Source organism: Lissotriton vulgaris, chromosome 7 (assembly GCF_964263255.1).
Source record: "Lissotriton vulgaris chromosome 7, aLisVul1.2, whole genome shotgun sequence".
Lineage (NCBI taxonomy): Eukaryota > Metazoa > Chordata > Amphibia > Caudata > Salamandridae > Lissotriton > Lissotriton vulgaris.
The window spans coordinates 785,741,750-785,762,105 of NC_141695.1; the positions used below are offsets into that span (position 1 = coordinate 785,741,750).

The window sequence follows — 20,356 nt, forward strand, 5'->3', positions numbered from 1 at the left end:
TTGAAGCAAGGCAAAATCTGTAGGGCTGTAGTTCCTTAGTGTGTAGAAGGTGCATTCATTCAGAGTGCAGTGCTCTTGGTGCAGGCCAGGGTTCCAGCAGGACAATCCTTCTCCTTGTAGGTTCCAGCAGGGGACCTGAGTGGCTTTGAGGCTCTCCCAAATTTATCCAGTGCTCTGGGTTGACAACTGTGGGTTTGGAGGAGGTGGGGGGAGGGGGTCATCCTTGCTCAATTAGGTCCCGGGTGGCACCCAAAAGTATGACAGCTTTGTCCAAAGTGAGGCATATCATTAATCCACAAAGCACTGTACTTTCAAAAAAATGAAGAAACTTTGGGCCAGATGCATCAAAGGGTTTTGCCCATTCTGTGTCTATGGGAAAATGTGTTGATGCATATGGCCCTTTCTCCTTGGGGTTAGGATCTGGCTAAGCCAACCTACTGGTGTGGCTCATTTCCCTTAACACTTCCCTGCTTGACCTCCTGCAAATTCAATTTCTGGGGCACCAAATCGGGCTCGGGGTACAGGAAGAGGGGGTAGGCCTGGCTTGCACTCTTACTTTCCTGCTCTCTTTGAAGATCAGTTTTTTTTACCCAGCCCCCTTCTGACTGCAGCTGCAGATCTCACCCACCAGATAACCTCCATCTCTATGCAGGCCACTTATCACTTCATCAAAGCAATTTGACTCAAAATTGGCCAATCAGGAGAGGCTGCTAGAAGTCTGCATTTTTGCTCACAGAAAAGAAAGTTCTATAACTTCTTTTCTGTACCAGTTATGATAAATTCAACAGTGGCAAGTTGTTGGATTTATCATTACCAAACTTTTAAGTAATTGAAACATTATTTAATCTAACTCCTGTCAATAGTTATACTTTATTAAAGTATTCCCGTGTTAGCCTATGGAGCTAAAATGCTACAATAGGGAACAATTGCAATTTTTCCCTCACCAGGGAATATAAAATATATTTAAAAATGTCCCTGCTTATTTCTGCATGGCACCATAACATGGTGGCACTTAGGGTAGACCTTAGGAATGACACATAAAAAAAAAGGTAGTTTAATACTTTGGAACGTCCTTCAAATACAAAGTGGAATTTGCATATCATTTCAAGTTAAAAGCAGCTTGCAAAGAAGGGCGGACTTTTAAAATGACAGTAGGCAATATAGCAGTGCACACTTAAGTGTGTTAAATCCGTGGGCCTCTAAAGCTACATGCCCTCTGTATACTAGGGGCTTACATAAAGGTTATCAGTACCATTTGTAATTACACCTATTTACCATATACCTTTTATTCAGAGCATTGGCCTTGATCAGCTGAGTCTATGGCACATTCAGTCAGTTACGAACAGTATTAGTCAAAAAAACGGGGGTGATCAGGGCAAAAAGGATGACTTTCCCACACTTACTCCTCCTTCACTGTATCATTCATATGACCATGCATGATAACTACTGCTCACGAGTGGTGTTTTAGGACTACTAGTGGGCAGCAAGCTGGTACGGCTTTAACATCTCACTGGACAAAGGAGGTTGCAAGTGTACTGAAAATCATGATTTTAATTGTATACATTAATCCACAGCAAAATGGTATACTGCCATGAAGTGCTTAGTGCAAGACTAACTGCAGCATGCAGTGTTTTATACAGATAAAAAAACAAGTAGTAAATACATATTTACACTCCAAAAACTCTATAGATATATGAGAGTCAGCAATACACACTGGCATAGTGAGAAATTATATGTAGCAATGAAGACTATTCCTGACCTCCTATTGACCTGGCAGCGATGGGTGAAATTGTGCTAAGGAGAGGAGAGCAGAAGAGTGCCTCATACAACCTTGAACTTATCACTCATCAGGATTTTCTTATCCTTCAGTGATGGTTGTTTGAGAAGCTGCTTCTAAAACCACTAAAGAAACAGCAGCACATAAGGGACTAATAGTGGGAAAGTGGTTGGCCCCTGAGACATTGAATTTTCAAGGTCTGAATGGCATGTTAGTTTAGTGAAGTGAGGAGCAATTGAAAAGTACATTCATATAAAGTAGAGGCCCACTACACAGTGCAAGCTATTTTCCATTCAACAATACAGTGCTGCAAAAAGGATTAATAAACTACCACTAATGTTGGGTTTAATGCTAACAGGAGAACTTTCATTGAGTTGTTACCCACAACGCCAAATATTTAGTATCAGAAGAGGTGGGCCTGTTGCTGAATTTGTTCCCTTAACCCATGGATAAAAGTGTGTTTCCTATGAAAATGATGTTTAATCGCTGTGATAACGACCTACCTTGTAGGCGATACTGTTGAGCACTCTCATTGCCAGGTCGGATGCATCTGGGAAGGGGTCTGCGGCCAAGTGAAGAAGTACCCTCCAGATCTGGGTGTAAACACTATTGAAGGAAACACCTGAAATGAAAAATGAGTTGTGCTCCATATTAGTTCCCACATAATTTAAGTGTACACATATGGGCTAACCTGCATTTCAAGAGGGAACCTGGGTAAGCTGTACTAAAAGCATTTTTCGCTATAGATATATTTGTGATTGGTTTTAACACCTTTATAAGAGGCTAGGACAACTCAATTTTAATTAATATTTTGTAAAAAATAAGTCCAAGAAAAGGTCTGAGATGTACAAATATGTAAAGAAAAGTAATAAGTTGTGGAAGAACGAAACAAGTATAACAAATGCAGTAGCACGACCTGAAAGTGGAAAAAAAGTGTTTAAAAAAACACATTCATAGCAAAGTTGTCCTATGGTATAGAGCAGGCCCGGACTGGCCGTTGCGGGCACCGGGCAAACACCCGGTGCGCGGCATGGGTGGGAGCCGGTTTGGGGCCCCTGGGGGGCGTTTTTGTTACAGGGCCGTAATTGCAACATAGCTGCAAAATCGGCCCTGTAACAAAATCGGCCGAAAACCGGTCCTGGCAACGAGCTCAGCCGCACCCCGGACCCCCCCCCTCTCTCCCCCCTCGGGAGGGGGGAGGGGTGGGGCGGCCGAGCACTTTGCCAGGGCCTGTTTTGGTTCCCAGTCCGGCCCTGGCATAGAGAGGTTGACACTCTTATGAGGTATCTTTAAATATCTAGTACCAAAAGCAAGGCAGTGAAGACAAAAAAAGTGTGCACTATAGTCACTGTTCAGTACTTTTCTTCAAAGTTTCCAAAGAAGACGCTCAACTCCCTGTAGCCCACCGCTCCTGGCCACAATCCTCAAAATGAAATCGCAAAAATGGAAAGGAACGTCTTATAGTAATGTCCAGATCAACAATTTATTATTGTATTTCTTCAGCAGGCCAAGTTCCAATAAAATATTCCAATTTTTATTCCAAAATTGTTGCAGATGAATCAATATGTCCCAAAATTCATGCAACAATTTTTGTGATTTTATCTTTAAATATCAGTAACTGTGGCAGCCTTGCTTCAACCCCTATGCATCAATAGCTTCCAAAGGCTAGAAATGAGCCAACAAATGTTCAGATATAAAAAAGGAGATTCAGGTATCAATAATCTGGAAGATATTTTACATTTGAATTATGTGCACAAACTAGCATGAAGCTATTGTCATTGAAATGTAGTAACGATCTGCTATTTTCGAAGAAACTACAGAAGAAGCCTTTTGTTACTTTCCATGGCTCTTCCTGCTAGTACACTGTATTGCATTCATTCATTATTGTTTTCTATTGCTTATGTACCTATTTTCTTTTGACACCTCTGCATGACAATATGTCAGAATGGCTGAATTAATATTAACACCTTAACTGCTTCGAAACTTCCGCGCCAGTGCGGAACGTTCTTTTAAGCGGGCGGGGCCGCGTCGGCCAACGGACGTGCGAAGCACTACAGAGGTAGTGCTCGCGTCGGCCGTTGGGCGACACCCGCAGTGAACAGGTTAAAGCAGTGGGATAGAATTAACATGCTAGGTTTATATGACATTTTGAAACACTGAAACAGGATTTTTCAATGAATACATAGTTTTGCTTGCCTCATGCTGACAGTTATTATATTATAGAGTGTTTTGTAGCGCGCTCTTTTACTCGCGAGCATCCTGGCGCGTGAAGGAATGTGAGGAGAGCAGAAGGCGGTGGGAGCAGTTAGGTAGTTAATTTAAACAAATGAGTTTTTAGGCCATTCTTGAATTGGGCAATATTCTGAGATGCGTGGAGGTGGAAGGGGAGTGCATTCCAGGCTCTGGCTGCAGTAACGGATATAGACTGGCGCCCCAGCCTAGCATACTTGAATCTAGGAAGGACCATCCTACACTGGTTGGTTGATCTGAGGCAGCGATTAGGGACATACATAGAAAAGCGTTTTCTCAGGTACAGTGGCCCTAGCTCATGTGTCGCTCTGAAAGAGAGGACCAGCGATTTAAACAAAATACGCTGTGCCACCGGAAGCCAGTGAAGACTACACAGGTGGGAGCGGGCGCTAGACCTCCTAGGAATATTAAAGAGGAGTCTAACTACCGCATTCTGAACCACCTTGAGTCGTTTGATCAGATAGTATGGAAGGCCACTGAACAAAGCATTGGCATAATCAAGCCTAGATAGAATGAGGGCACGCGCCACAGTCTCTTTAGCTTCCCTTGGAAGTAGAGGAAAAAATCTGCGCAAAGTTTTCTAGGTGCCAAAGCAGATACCTGTAAGTTTTTTAATATGGTCCTCAAATTTTAAATAATCTCCGAACCAAACACCCAGATTCTTAGCCGGGCCTCCCATAGATTTGGAGCAGAGAATATCAGGTGGCCATAGATGATCTCTAAAGTTGCTGGGGAAGGTTCCAAAAAAAAGGACTTCAGACTTTTCTTCATTGCACTTTAACTGTGCAAGTGCGAGCCAGCGAAAAACAGAAGAGAGACAGAGCTGAAAAGCTGACGTATCCAAATTGTCACCAGGCCAGGTAAACAGAAGTTGGGTATCGTCAGCGTAGGCAATTATTTTTGCCCCCAGATGCTCAGCCAAATAGATCAGAGGGGTCAGGTAAACATTAAAAAGCAAGGGGCTAAGTGTAGACCCCTGCGGAACTCCAGTAGAGAGTATTCTCGGCGAGGACGCATGCAGTGGCAACCAGACCTGCTGAGCCCTATTGTTCAGGAATGACGTCAGCCAGTTGAGAGCCGAGTCGGCAATGTCAATAGCGGACAGCCTGGTGAGAAGAAGCCCGTGGGGCACCGTGTCCAAGGTGGCAGAGAGATCCAACAAAATCAGAACCGCTCTCCTCCGTCCAGGCACTCCGGTATAGCCTCCGATACCTCAACCAAGGCTGTTTCGGTGCTAAATGCTTCCTGAAACCCCGATTGGGCCGGATGTAAGGCATTAGAGGTCTCAACAAAGTTATTCAATTGGCGAAACGCCATCTTTTCGCAAAGTTTAGCCAACGCCGGCAGCAAAGAAATAGGCCGGTAGCTTGACGGGGCGGCTGGATCCATCTCGGATTTCTTTTAGAAGCGGCAATAATTTAGCCTGCTTCACACCATTTTTCAGAAGAGGGCAATCGAGGTTGTACGGCACAGGGCGATAAAAAACTCTGTACATTGGAGAAAATTTCTTTACTATTATTGCTGGCCTTTGCAATTCTTCCTGCGTAATAGCTGCCTTTTGCAGTCTTAATCGCAGCATAATAGTCTCTCTGTGCAGCTCGCAGAGCAATTTTCGCCTCGGGCTGATAGCCCTGCCTCCATTTACGTTCAAGTTTTTTACAACCAAATTTCAGCTCACGTAGAGCATGTGAGAACCATGGCTTTGAGGGCGAAAAGAGCATTCTGCGAATACAACCCTGTTTCACAGAGGCTGCCGCCCCCTGTTCCACCCATGTGTTAAAGCTCCTTACAGCCTTACGCACCTCAGAGCCCAGTAGAGGTCGGTCACGGGATAGGGTGTCAGCAAGAGCGGCTAGGTTGATCTTCTGGGGGTGGACATTAGGAAGAGTATCCCCGGCCCCTGTGGATTTATCCAAGTACCAGGAAAACCTAATTAACTTGTGATCCGACCAAGTCACGGTTTCAGGGCATGACAGCGAAATATTAAAATTAGAACAGACTAGATCTCGTAAGTGCCCCCCCACGTGTGTTGGGGACTCAACCCATTGTTTAAGTTGGGCAAGATTCAAGGCGTCATCTAAACGACGGGCCTCCGTAGAATCTGAGACATCCGCGTGAATGTTAAAGTCCCCTAAGAGGAGAAACTTCGTGAATCTCAGAGCCCGGGGCCCCATAACCTCTTCCAGAGCATCAATAAATTGGCCAGCATATCCTGGAGGCCGGTACACCAACGTACCTCCCAATGTGAAGTGAGGGTTAAGCACGAGGGAAAAATGAAGCATCTCCCCATTACCCAAATCATCAGAGGGCTCGTAGGAGAAGAATAAATAGAAAGAAAGGGAGGTCTCCTCATGAGTCCAATTAGGGACAAGGAGAAGGGCTATCCACAAAAATCAAACACGTCCCTGAAATTACCCAGAGGGAAAAGACGCATAAATGTCCACTCACCACTCAAAAGACCTTTTGTTTGCCACTGCACAACATTACATACTATATAATCAAAAAAAGAATACAAAGAAATGATATATTTAAAAAAATTGGTACAATTTATTCAATATAATACAATACAATATTTTGCACTTCAGCGCCATACACAAGATTAAAAAATGTATCAATACACATAAGCATAATAAAACATAAGTAAGAACACAAGTTGTCGACGCAGCGTTTCGGTTTAACACCTTCATCAGGACAGTTCTCTGATCAGTGAAAGAAACACACAATTAGTATACTTTGCATTAGACTCCTTTTTTTTACATTATATTATATTTAACAATACTATCGTTCACCAAATATTATACACATTGTTTTCAAACAGTATGGCACTATGCAGGGCAAACAGGTAGGTTTTAATTAAAAGATGTGGTTTAGGAATTACATTATAGTATTCCTTGGACAGAGGTTACTACTAGGAGATGTTTCTAAATCAACACTCAACATGTGAGTAGACATTAACTTGCTATCATACCTTATAAATACGGGTTGTTGATCCAAGCCTTTGCTTTACTTTTAGGCAGTTTCCTTATTATTATCAGGACTTTTTACTTGATATTATCCGTATCGTTAGAATCATCAATTTAAGGATCACTATTTTTCTGTTTCGTCTTTTGGATTTCTACAAATAAAATTAAGAAAGCATTTTTGTCTATACTCCCTCATAAATTATTCTGGGGAATGCATTGAGTAGTAGAATTTACCTTAAAATAAGGTGTACTTTGTATAATTCCTCTCTTGGTGATACAAAGGAGAGGAATTATACGAAGTACACCTTATTTTAAGGTAAATTCTACTACTCAATGCTTCCCCAGAATAATTTATTCATTTTGCGCGTCCGAGTTGCCATAGCTATTTATGTCCCAAGCCCCTCCCCCAGCTAGACGGCTGCCTACGGTCACGCCGGGATCCGGTACTCAAGAAAGATGGCGCCTGACCCTGCCCTCCACAACAAACGGCACGCAAAAGCAGCGGTGGAACGGGGCGAAGGAAGCAATGCATACACACACAGAGGATGTTAAAAAGGTACAGTTGTTCAGCACAGTAAAAAGCAGTTTTTAAAAATTCCAGCTGGGGTAAAGTAAAAAGCAGAGGAGGATTCCCTCGCAATCTGCCCGCCTCACAAGCAATAGACAAGGAGCTGCCACCACCCTGTATTATCGCACCGGCCCCCAAACTTGCAATCTATTTATGTCCCAAGCCCCTCCCCCAGCTATGTAAGAACAGGGTCCCCGCAAGGGAAGCGTGTTGTATCCTACACACACTGACACTATTAGAAACTAACAAACAAGGATACAAAAGAATTCAAAGGTTTTAACCACAATTGGCGTTATTATGTATCTTGATATGATAACTCGTCTACAACCTCCTGTGAGAGTGTTGCACGAGTACAAGTTAGTTTTTGAAAAAGGATGAATTTGTGACACATTGCATTCCGCCTTAAGATGGGTTATATGCTGTTTCATGTAATGTTGGTTTTTCAAAATTTCAACCAGTGCCTCTAATTTTGTATTTATCATTAATTTGGCAATTTATGGAATTTATAGTAGACAGGGTCCCCCGCACTGCTCTCCCATCATGATAGCAGCATGCACTGCCGTAGCTATTAGGTAACTCTTCACTCTCCTTTGTTGGGACGTTTTAACTGACTCCGCCCCCAAACTCCGAGTAGCGAGGCTGCAGAGTTTTCGTAGACCAGCATCGATCACAGCGGCTTCCCTAGGGTTTCGGTGAGTGGCTTCGAACCTTGGGAAGTATTTCACGGCTAATTGATATCTCAGACCCCTGACGGGCATCCCCGTTTATTTCTGTAGGATTGACTCTTACCGAGTTCGACGGAGCGGCTGCCCGTCTCTCGCTTTAATTGTTCCCTGGGACTATTGGGTATCGGACGTCTTCAGCCTGCCTCCACCACTAAGCACTGACTTGCCATAACGAAGGACGGTTCTCCTCCCCGCTTTTAACTCGGAGGTACGTAATGTTATTGTGCCTCCCTTACACGACTTGTGCACATTCATTACATTTTGGTAAGCCAACAACGGAGCTTTTTATATATTTTTCAGCGATCGCCAGCATTTAAGGACCTGGTGCTTTAGACCCACGGGTCACCAAGTTATGTAAGTAACTGTGTTCACTGCTTACAGATAGTGAGTGGCCTTTTGCCTTTGATGTCACACAGGCCTTCTCAGCCGTTTATGTGACTATAGGCCACATATCGGCCACGACTCAATGTAGACTTACTATTAACCGCAAACCTTTAAGTTGATTTTGGAATTCTTTTAATCCACAGTCCATGAACATTAGTTGCACCCTTGTCCAGACAACTTTTTACGGCCAATGACCCCTGGGGGCAACACTAAACTCACCATTCGGCTGAATGGGTGAAGTTTCTGTAAGTTTCACTCCCGTATATATATTTTCAATTTAGTAGCTAACGCTCATTGACAAATAACCACTCAACTGGTTGCATGCTTTCCTTTCCTCTGTAGTTTCGCGAAATAAAATCGCTGAGACCGACTACGACTTTCTGCGTGGTTGTCTCAATTCCTACGTCTAGAGCCTAGCAAGGCCATGACTACATGGTAATTATTATGAATGTTATACTGCCAAACAAGATGGATGTAATTAAATGTACTACTTAGAATTCTAATCCACCTCCCCTCCTTTTTCTTAACTTTTCAGATAGGACTGCCCCATTTCACCTCCCTCCCGTATATGTCCTGATGAAGACCCCGCCAAAGGACTTAGTGTAGCCTACAGATAGGGGTCGAAACGTCGACAGCTTTCTCTTTGGACTTCCGGCACATGCCCTCAACCACTTTCAATCTTACCATGTGACCGTTGAATGTCATTAGTTAATAGTTTATTAATGGATGCCTTGATTTTTGGCTTGTGTATCTGAACTGTTACAAAATTCTTTTGAATACTTGTATTTATCACATGATTTCTTGACTGTGTCTATTCTTTTTGACTTTACACTCCTTTGAGCACTACCCCTTCCCCTCCTTCTTTTCCTTTCCCTGTTTGGGGCTATTTATTGAATATGAAGTAATCCAATTGTGGTTAAAACCTGATGTTGCAAAATAAAATACAACACCTGTGAATTCTTTTGTATCCTTGTTTGTTAGTTTCTAATAGTGTCAGTGTGTGTAGGATACAACACGTTTCTCTTGTGGGGACCCTGTTCTTACATGCACCATATACCGCCCAGGGCCCCTCCGACTGCATGGGTTCAACCCCCCTTTCTGTAACGCCTCCCCCAGCTAGACCGCTGCCTACGGTCACGCCGGTATCCGGGACTCAAGAAAGACGGCACCCGACCCTGCCCTCCACAACAAACGGCACGAAAAAGCCGCGGTGGAACGGGGCAAAGGGAGCAATGGACACACACAGAGGATGTTTAAAAAGGTACAGTTGTTCAGCACAGTAAAAAGCAGTTTTTAAAAATTCCAGCTGGGGTAAAGTGAAAAGCAGAGGAGGATTCCCTCGCAATCTGCCCGCCTCACAAGCAATAGACAAGGAGCTGCCACCACCCTGTAAGTGAAGTTACTCTCTTTTTCTACGAATCTGGGATTGAGGCAGAGACTTTTGGGTTTCTACTGGGGAAACTGTCCGATTCTCTGTTGATTTGCTGCACATTTGAAACATAGCCTATTTTTCAGATTTTGCTTCTTATTACATTATGGCTGTAACTGAAAGCCTCGATGGCGGCTGATTTTTATGTACTTTAACTGATTAAAATAGACTTTAATATTTAATGAACTTTCATGTTTTTTTTACTTTTTGAACACAATTTCTTAATCCGTCCTTTCTTATTGCCTGTACTTTGAAATGCTGTTTTGTATCTGGTCTCGAATGAAAGATTACCTCACAGTTCGAGGTCAACACTGACCTCGACACTGCATTTAGGCGGCACTGTCATACAAACAGATAGCAGGCACACACATACGCTGTAGAAAAGTACACAAGAACATCGTTGTACAATCAGACACACTGATATCAACTGAACGGACAGTCATGGACTGTAACGAATTATCTCTAAGCACGGATGCGTACATCCACTGGAGGTAAGTCACTAATGGTTAAGAAACGTTAACAGAACATTAGTCTTTGTTTACAAGTGCAACCCCACACTGTGAATAGGTGTTCTTACTCTTTCACAGTATATAATAACGGTTCTCACCTTCTGCAACTGAGTGGCTGCACTGCTTTCCTTCTGACACATATACACACACACACACGCACACACACACACACACACACACACACACACACCCCCCAATCCCCCCCCCCCCAAGGTCCTATCAGACTTGGGGAACATTAATTGGATCTGAGTAATCCTAGCCTCTTTCAATAAATGATTAAAACATTCACAAATATATCCTGAGGGAACAGTGTTTTTGCCATAATAGTTCATAGTCACACATGGCTTAACTTCACATGCACCCTAAAGGCCCTAAAGCTACACACATCTACAACCACTTGAAAAAATATACCAGAAAAAGATCAAGAAAAAAATAATTATAAGAAGAGGAACTATGAGTGTGTTCAAAAAGAAAATTTTGAGTATGCTCTCTCTGTAGTGTAAAAAAGCATAAACTGTGCAAAGATAAATTGCTAGGTTGAGGTTCAGAGAGAGTAGTGAGTGTGAGTTCAGTGAGACCACCGTGTGTGCGCACACGCTTGAACCACTGCAGTAAGACAGCATGTAGGCAACCATATCGGCGAGCTCAAAGGTGAAGGAACACCCTCATTTCAATGAATTTGTAGAGGAAAGCGTGAACTGGACACTTGTGTTCCAGGATTTAGGGACAGATTGGAGTACGTACTTGTGTGCTCTTATGACATTTCAGAGAGAATAGTTCTGACTGCTGACTTCAGAGATGTTATGAGTTTCACACATGTCTTGGAGTTCAAAGAGAAGAAATGAGTTACTTACCTGTAACTGCAGTTATCCAGTATTGGTGTCTTTCATAGATTCACATGCCTGAATCATTCCCCGTCGTCGGGATGGGAGTCCCCGGCACATAAAATAGTAATGTCCTATAGACATTTATGTAGAAAAGTAGGCCTAGAGGCCTCACCTTTGTAACATATCCATGTCCTTTTGTAAAAAGGACCAAACTCTAGAGAACAGCCAATCAGCCATCAGCTCCCTCTAGAACCTTCCTGGCAGGAGCCTCAGTCCCTCAGATTTTCGTACGGACTAAGCTAAGTAGGCGTGACACAGAGAGTTAGGTGAGTCCTTCCAGGGGAGGCGGGAGGGTTGCATGTGAATCTATGAAAGACACCAATACTGGATAACTGCAGTTACAGGTAAGTAACTCATTTCTTATCCAGTATTATGGGTGTCTTTCATAGATTCACATGCCTGAATCAGAGTAGCAAGCAATGCAGAGTGCAAATTTCTGATGGAACAGCATATACAAGTCCTTAGATAAGAAACATCATGCGAGCATGAACCATCATTAGACAGCCACAATAAGTATTAGTAAAGAAATGTGCATACCCGAGTAGGCTGGGACGGAGGAAGGCTCACCTTACTGAAATAGATGGCATAACACTGCTTGTCCCACTGCTGCATCATTCCTCAGCTCCGTATCCAGGCAGTAGTGCCTAGTGAAGGTATGCGGCGACTTCCATGTTGCTGCCCTGTAAATGACAATGACTGGCACCCCTGCAAAGAGAACCATAGAGGTGGACATAGCTCTCGTGGAGAGCGCTCTCACTTTGGAATGTAACAGCTGTCCAACTTGGTCATGACAGAAAGCAATGGCAGCAGAAATCCATCGGGAGATGTTCTGCTTGGCAAGCAGTAGACCTCTCCTAGTTCCGCTGTAAGCTACGAATAGCTGGTTAGATTTTCTGAAAGTCTTCGTTTTGTCAATGTAAAACTGCAAGCATCGCTTGAGATCCAAAGAAAAACAGCGATCTCTCAGCTGACGTGCTTGGATTTGGAAAGAAGGAACGCAGAACCACAGGTTCATATAGGTGGAAGTCCGACGGGACTTTTGAGATAAACCTAGGATTGGTTCTCAGGATTACTCTGTCGTTTTTAAACTATAGAAAAGGATCCTTGATTGAGAACGTATGTAGCTCACTGACCCTCCTTGCAGATGTGAGGAGTGCTGTGTTCCACGAGACATACTTTAGGTCAGCTCTATGTACTGGTTCGAACTGATGTTCCATGAGTTGGATAAGAACCACATAGAGATGCCAGGTAGGTGGCCACATCCTTAATGGCGGGAAAGATCTGTATAATCGTTTTAGAAATTGCTTAATCAACCCGCTTGACCAGAGCGATGGACTCTAAGTTCTTTTATAACGAGATATTGCTGCTAAGTGTACTGTAATGGAGAAGTGGGCTAGGCCCGACTTTGCCAGATATAATAGATAAGGTAAAAGTTGCTCCAGTGATGTGGAGAAAGGCAGAATTCCGTGATCTGCACACCCAACACAAAAGCGCTCCCATTTCAGGGAATACGTTTTGGTCGTGCTATCCGCCCTTGCTCTGGCAAGAATGTCTACAGCCTTGTGGAATATTCAGATTGTGGAGCTCTCTGAACTCAGGATCCAGGCGGCTAACCTGAGAGACTTCAGATCCAGATGTTGAACTTGATTGTTGTTCATTGTAAGCAGTGATAGATAATGCCGCAGGTGGACTGGCGGCCCCAGGGATAGACGGTGGAGCTCTGTGAACCAATGTTGCCTCGGCCAAGTTGGGGCTATCAAAATTAGAGTACAAGGCTCCACCTAAATTTTCCTGAGGATTCTAGGAAGCATTGGGAATGGCGGAAAGGTGTACGCAAAGACGTTGCGCCATGCAATGGAAGATGCATTCCCTAGAGACCCTGACTAGGGATGCCAACTTGCGAAGTGTGGGTATTTGGCGTTCATTCTTGTCGCCAATAGATCGATTTGCGGCATGCCCTCATCTGGAGAAGATCTGGTCGATAATTTGTTGATCTAGCTCCCACTCGTGTGACAATGTTTTCTGCCTGCTCAACACGTCTGTGAGCACATCGTCCGTGCCTGGGATATATTCCGCCCTTAGGGTTATATTGTGGAGTATGAGCCAATTCCAGGTTTTTATGCAACTCGCAAGAGTGTGTCAGCGAGCGTGGCCTTCCTTCTTTGTTGAGGTAGTGCTTAGTCGTGGTGTTGTCTGTCCGGATGAGCACCAGGGAATGTTTTATTCCTGGCAGGAAAGCTTGAAAACCAGGAAGACCGCCCGCAGTTCAAGCAGATTGATATGTAGTTTCTTCTCCATAGGAGACCACCTTCCGCTTATCTGTAGCTCTTGCAGAAAAGCTCCACAGCTTTCCAAGGAGGCACCTGTTGTGACAACATGAGGAGCAGCCGGAAGCAGGAATGACAAGCCTTGAGACAGGTTTTGAGATGACATCCATCATTGCAGGGCTCCGATCATCTGAGGGTTCACTTTTATGTGGTCGTCGAATGACCCTGTGCTTTGGACCCACTGCTTCGAGAGCACCTCCTGTAGAGGTCTCATTCGTAGTTGACAGTGAGGGATCAGGAGGATACACGATGACCTCATCCCCAGGAGGGATTTTAAGAGGCGGACTGCCCAGAGTTTCTACGAGGCTACTATAGCAGCTAGTGCAAGGAGCTTGTTCATCCTCTCTCTGGATGGGAAAGCTTTTGCTGACCGTGTGGCCAGGGTTGCACCCAGGAAACTGATGCACTGACAAGGTTGTCGGACCGACTTTCCCTGATTGAGGGTGAGACCCAAGCAATCGAAAAGCTTTAAACAGGCGTTGGAAGACCTGGACGCGTCTTAGGATGGAGCCTTGACCAGTCCGCTATTCAGATACGGAAAGACTTGGTGATAGCACCGTCTGAGATATGTCGCCACCGGGAAACGACAGTTCATGAGTATGCGCGGTGCAGACTTGAGCTCGAAAGGCAGAACACGAAACTGCAAGTGTCTGCCCACTACTACGAATCGCAAGTCCCCTTTTAGGATTCCTGTGAATTGGAATATGGAAGTAAGCGTCCTGTAGGTCTAGGGACGCCATAATAGTCCTGCTCTTCTAGTAGTTGCAAGACCTCATGGCTTACCATGTGAAACTACTGCTTCTTTTAGGAATATGTTGAGGGCCTTGAAGACCAATATTGGTCTTTACTTCTTGCCTTTTTCTGGAACAAAAAGAAGCGGGATTAAAACCCTTTTCCCTTCTGAGGTGGAGGTACTCTCTCTATTGCTTCTTTCTACAGCAAAATAGGGATCTCTTGAAGAAGCAGCTGTGTATTTCCGTTATTCCCGCTGTCCTTTACCTTGAAAGGATGACTTTCCAAAGGAGGATTGCTTGTTTCGCTGCTGTTGGCGCTGTTGGTTATTACGGTCTACTCTGGCCTGAAGAGCAGGAAGACTTGCATTGATAATTTCCTCTGTAGGAAGACCTTGCTCTTCCTCCATTTCTACTAAAGGACTGCTTCTTAAACTGAAGAGTGCCCAAAGCTCTCTCAGGGTCTGCTTCGTTAATTTTTTCACGTCAAATAGTAACTGGCTATCATATGGCATGTCCAAAATCTAAGTTTGCACCTCAGGACGGAAAAAGCCATCCTTGGAGCCGCGAGACTGCTGCTCCAGCCAATTGGCGGAACCCTGTCATAGCGATATCCATCTCGCAGACTATAGTCTCTGACGCCGATGCCTCACCATCTAGCAGAATTCTCTATACATCCTCTTTGGATGAATCTGGCAATTTCGACAGGTATGGGGCTATGTGTGCCCACAATTGTCTAGGATAGCCTCCCAAGAGCGCTAGGGCGTTCACGGCCTTTACCGTCATTGCCGACATTGAGGAAAACCTGTTCCCAATGTTGTCCACTCTTTTTCCCTCCCTATCAGGAGGAAGCGACAAAGGAGCCGAAGGATTCCTGGGGTCCTTCTGGGCCGCCTGTGTCACTACGGAGTCCGGCTTAGGATGTCCTGTGAAACACACCGGTGCTGTATCTGGCGCCTTATACTTCTCATCCAACTGAGGGATCACTGGTGATACAGAGGAGGGGTTCTGCATGACCCTTACTCCTTCTGACTATAGGTAATCGGTAATAGGTATTGACCTTACTGCCTTCTTGAGAGGTTCTTTTAAGTCATACAAGATGCAGTACTGTTCTTGAGAGGCCATTGAGATCTTAAAACGTTAAGCAGCCCTCTCTACCACATTAAAAGAGATACCAGAATTGGTGGAATTTCCCTTGTCGATCTGAGCGCCGTCATAGACCAGACCGCCAACGCGTCGTAGACGAGGCCATCGTAGACTAGGCTATTCTAGACTAGGCCATTCTAGACTAGGCCCTTGTCGACGCCGTAGACAGGCCGTCGTAGAGGAGAAATCATAGATGAGGCTGTCTCATAGAGTAGGCCGTCGTCGACGCTCTCGTCGTCAACGGTGTCGTCGTCGCTCTCGTCGTCGTCGATGCTCTTGTCTTCGTCGACTGAAATGCCATCGACGCTCTCGTCGTTGATGCTCTCGTCGTCGACATTGTCGCCGACGCTCTTAGTCGTCGACGGTGTCGTCGTCGATGCTCTCAGTCGTCGACGCTCTCGTTGTCGACGTTGTCGTCGACGCTCTTAGTCGTCGACGTTGTCGTCGTCGACGCTCTCTTAGTCGTCGACGCTCTTGTCGACAGTGACGCTCTCCTCGTCGACGCTCTCCCTATGGACGGTGTCGTCGACGCTCTCGCCGTAGACACTCTCGCCGTAGACACTCTCGCCGTAGACACTCTCGCCGTAGACACTCTCGCCGTAGACACGTAGACGAGGCCATCGTAGACGATGATGGTTTTTCCGTCGACGATCCTGTTGATGATGTTGGCTTCTTAGTCTTTACCTCAGGAGGCATAGAAGACGCCTTTCTGAAGGGTCCCATGACCAGAGGAGGTGATTTTGACGGCTCAGCAGTCGTCTTTTTTACATGATTTTTTCTCCAAAAGCAAGTCCTTTACTCTCCTTTTCCACAGAGTGAGGAGATTTTGAAGGACTGCGCCCCGAAGACCCCTGAGTGGTCTTTTTGAGGGACTTCTCAGGACGTTCCCCTGAGGAATGAGTCTGAGGAGATTCTCTTCTCTTTTGAGGTCTCCTACACATTGAGGGCAACACCTCATCACAGTAACTGGAGAAAATAAGAAACCTTCTTTCTGGTCTTAACAATATTAAAAGTCACCCTTCACGACATCTCAAAAACTCACGTGAGAAAGAGCGACATACCTTGCAGTCTTTGGCCTGCGGTATAGACAGTAAATGCTGTCAGTGTGAGGAACAGAGCAGAGCAACCTCTAGGAACAAGATGCACAGGCACTAAAATAAAATCCTTTCTTCTCCTTACCAGACCTTTTTTAAAGAATGTATTTGAAGATAATCCATATAGAAAAGACTTGACAACAAAGTTATATAATGAAAACACAGAATCTGAGCAGAGCTCAGAGGAGACTCCCTTAGCACAACGTGCGGTAGAAAATCTGAGGGACTGAGGCTCCTGCCAGGAAGGTTCTAGGGGGAGGTGATGGCTGATTGGCTGTTCTCTAGAGTTTGGTCCTTTTTACAAAAGGACATGGATATGTTACAAAGGTGAGGCCTCTAGGCCTACTTTTCTACATATATGTCTATAGGACATTACTATTTTATGTACTGGGGACTCCCATCCCGACGACGGGGAATGATTCAGGCATGTGAATCTATGAAAGACACCCATAATACTGGATAACAGTGTGTATGCGCATCCACAGTGTTCAGAGTGGATGTGTGTGCTTAGGCTCATACTAATAAGTTCATAGAGGTTTGCATGTGCACTCATATCAGTGAGTTTCGGGAGCATATAGCATGCACATTCACGAGCTGGGAGATGACAGTGTGTGTGCGTTTATGAGTGAGTTCAGATGTTGCGTGTGTGCATTGATGCTAGTGAGTTCACGAGAACAAGCATGTGCGTGCATTGATCTAACTGAGTTCACTGAGGACAGTGTGTGCTCTCACCTATCAGGGAGTTCAGCGAGGAGTAGGAGCTAACTCTTCGCATCTTGTCAATTGTCTCGAAGGACAAGATGTACTCATCTGTGTCTGGGCTTCCAAGGGTACTGCTGGCACTGCTGCTGGTGCTCAGATTCCCTGGGGAAAAGGCCAACGAGCATCCTGCGAGGAAAAAAGAGGAAACGAGTCAGCACCGCAAACCCAAGACCTGAAACCCATAAGACAGTAAACAGGGATTACGAATCCATTATGACGACACCAGAGTACAGGCCAACGCTGCTACTTCACATTGACTCCTTACAAGGGAAAAAAACTAAAGAACAGGATAAAACATAGTACAAATAGAAACCTGGACTCCCTGCTGAATGAAGCAAAGGATTATCAGGCAATCTTAGAAGACTTGGCACCTACGCTAAAGGGCAAAGGGAAAAGAACATGATTAACCAACAGCAAGGATACCCGCCGGGATGCATCGTCCATCAGAGCAAAGTAAAGTGAACTAAACCCAGAAGAGATAGGCATGAATGCTATTCAAAACCCACTGACTGATAGATTTACTGCAGGAATGCTGCCCAACCCTCACAGGCTGCTAGAGACAGGGCTGATATCCTAGGTGTACACTTTTGACACTAAATATTTGCCTGGATCCAAAGAAGCGCAGAAGCATCTTTTGTGTACAGATCAACAATGCGTGAAGCAGATTTCCCGCACTAGCCAGCGATAAGCACTTTCTGATCACTGATTGAGATGTAGACAATAACAAGTCCCTTTTAAATGAATCAGCGCTTAAACTTCTATCATTATCAATATTTGGATGCACTAACTCATGACTTTCAGTAATGCGACTAATTTAGGCAATATAATTTCTGAAAGTATTACTGGTACAATTTTTACAATTAATATTGCATGTATTAGTTCTGAAACTTCATTTCATTTATCGCCAAACCTCAAAAACAAATATTTGAAAAAAATCCTCAGCCCCAGGTTATGATAGAGAACACAAGGTACAGTCATGGCCTAGAGGTGGATTGAAGTGATTTTGATGGCCATGCTGAAGGCAAAATTAAAGGCAGGGAGAGAGAGGAGACAACGCAGGTGATAGTTGAGGGTTGAGACAAAATCAAAGTAAGAGAGTCTTACCTTCTTCATTCAAGCTGAGGTTCTGGAGAGACTTGTTCAGGTTTCGGGGCATGGTGACTGCTCGAATGTTGCCATAGGAGCTTACAGAACGAAGGCGTGGGGTGGAAGGCCCATCCCGGACAGGAGTCAAACTTCCAGTCTCTGAACAAAATGAAGAGACCATTATTTACTTAAAAACAGGTTCTATATTAGGTACCCATGCTTGCGCTGGGGTAGGAGGGAGAGACGTGATACGAGATCACAACAAAAATGACATTAGCCAAAATACAATCTGAACTTATACTGCATGAGTAAATCGTGTGCACAAATACTTGTGACTCATGGACAGCTCAGGTGAACAGCAGATACAAGTAATTGCTGTAGAAAACTGGTTAGGGCCAACAATTGAATGTGATTTAGATACAAGAGATGAACTCACTAACCTGTGGTTCCTGGACAGGACAAACAGGGAAAATGCCTGGTGGGTGCAAAAGAGGGTAGGTGAAGACATCAACCTGCTGATGATGGCGGGCAGGACTGCTGCGAATGGTTATCAAGGGTTGCAGGAGAGAACACGTACTCACAGTTGCTGAGATAAACGGGTATGGACATTTACCTGTAGTTGCAGGAGAGGGCAGGGGGCAGCTCTTTTCCTCTTCCATGAACTGCAGTGCAACTGTGCAGAAATTGCTTTCGTACTGAACCACCAAGTGGCTGAGAGCCACAACTAGTTCCTGTGGAAGAAGCAAAGATAGAATAAGGATTCACCAGACCTAGTATTGTCAGAGCTCCATTGCCAATATTTGAATTATTAAACCTGGTTATCTTTTTTTTAAGCAGACATAGCACTGTACAAGAAAGCTCAAGGAAACATTCAAAATGGTTCACTAACAGCTTTAAATTCCAGCTATGGAAAGGTCATTTTACCCAAGAAAGCTCAATGAAACATTAAAAATGGTTCACTTTAGAGTTTTCGTGCCCTAATTTAGAGCTGGAAAAGAAGCTATTGGCATAGCCCTGAGAGAGGTACTCGTAACAGATCCTGAAAGAGACCTCGCTGATGTAGTCTGACAGACGTATCATTGTTCTAGCCTAAAAGAGTATTCTTTACGACAGCCTTAAAATGATATAGCTTTCTTATCCTACATAAAGGAGTTCTCACATCCCTAGCCTGAAAAGGATCTCGCTTGCATAGCCTAAAAAAGATCTAAGAAGCCAGAAAATGCAGTTTGAATATACATTGTGGTCAGTGATGTCGCCCAACAATTATACGCATGCAGAATACTGCCTACAACGACATAATCCTACGGCTTGTGCAGTTTTTAATAATATATGTGTATTTTGCGGAGTGCCTTTTGTTTACCTGTGCAGAAGGGAGAAAGAAGGGTAGCAAATGTGTTGGGGAATGTATTATTCATTTAATTTTAAAGCGGAAAATTGGCAGTGCTGACTTTTGGGGCTTTGTAGTGAGAGCACCATTTTTCTCTTAGGCAGCAGGTACGCTTCTTGGTCAGGCTACTAGGTGCATGAGTAGGCAAGACGGCGCCCATTGAAGACCAACTGATGAGCCGCCGAACAACTTACGGACAGTGCCATTTTTAACAATACATCTAAGTTTTGCTGAGTGCCTTTTGTTTACCAGTGCAAAGGGGAAAGAAGGGAGGAAATTGTGTTGGGAAACGTTTTGTTCATATGATTTTAAAAGAGATATTGGTAGTGCT

General features: G+C 44.4%; 1 protein-coding gene across 3 annotated transcripts in view; it reads right to left on the reverse strand.

Annotated features, from left to right (window-relative positions):
* The window catches only part of RPTOR (regulatory associated protein of MTOR complex 1), a 2,217,374-nt gene that overhangs the window by 479,183 nt on the left and 1,717,835 nt on the right, over positions 1–20,356 (reverse strand). For all 3 annotated transcript variants that reach the window (XM_086931040.1, XM_086931039.1, XM_086931041.1), the window contains 4 exons: positions 19,252–19,369; positions 18,657–18,797; positions 17,523–17,678; positions 2,281–2,399 (listed from right to left, as the gene is read on the reverse strand). In XM_086931040.1, the coding sequence (XP_086787166.1) occupies positions 2,281–2,399; positions 17,523–17,678; positions 18,657–18,797; positions 19,252–19,369 (534 nt within the window). The remainder of the gene's footprint in view (positions 1–2,280; positions 2,400–17,522; positions 17,679–18,656; positions 18,798–19,251; positions 19,370–20,356) is intronic.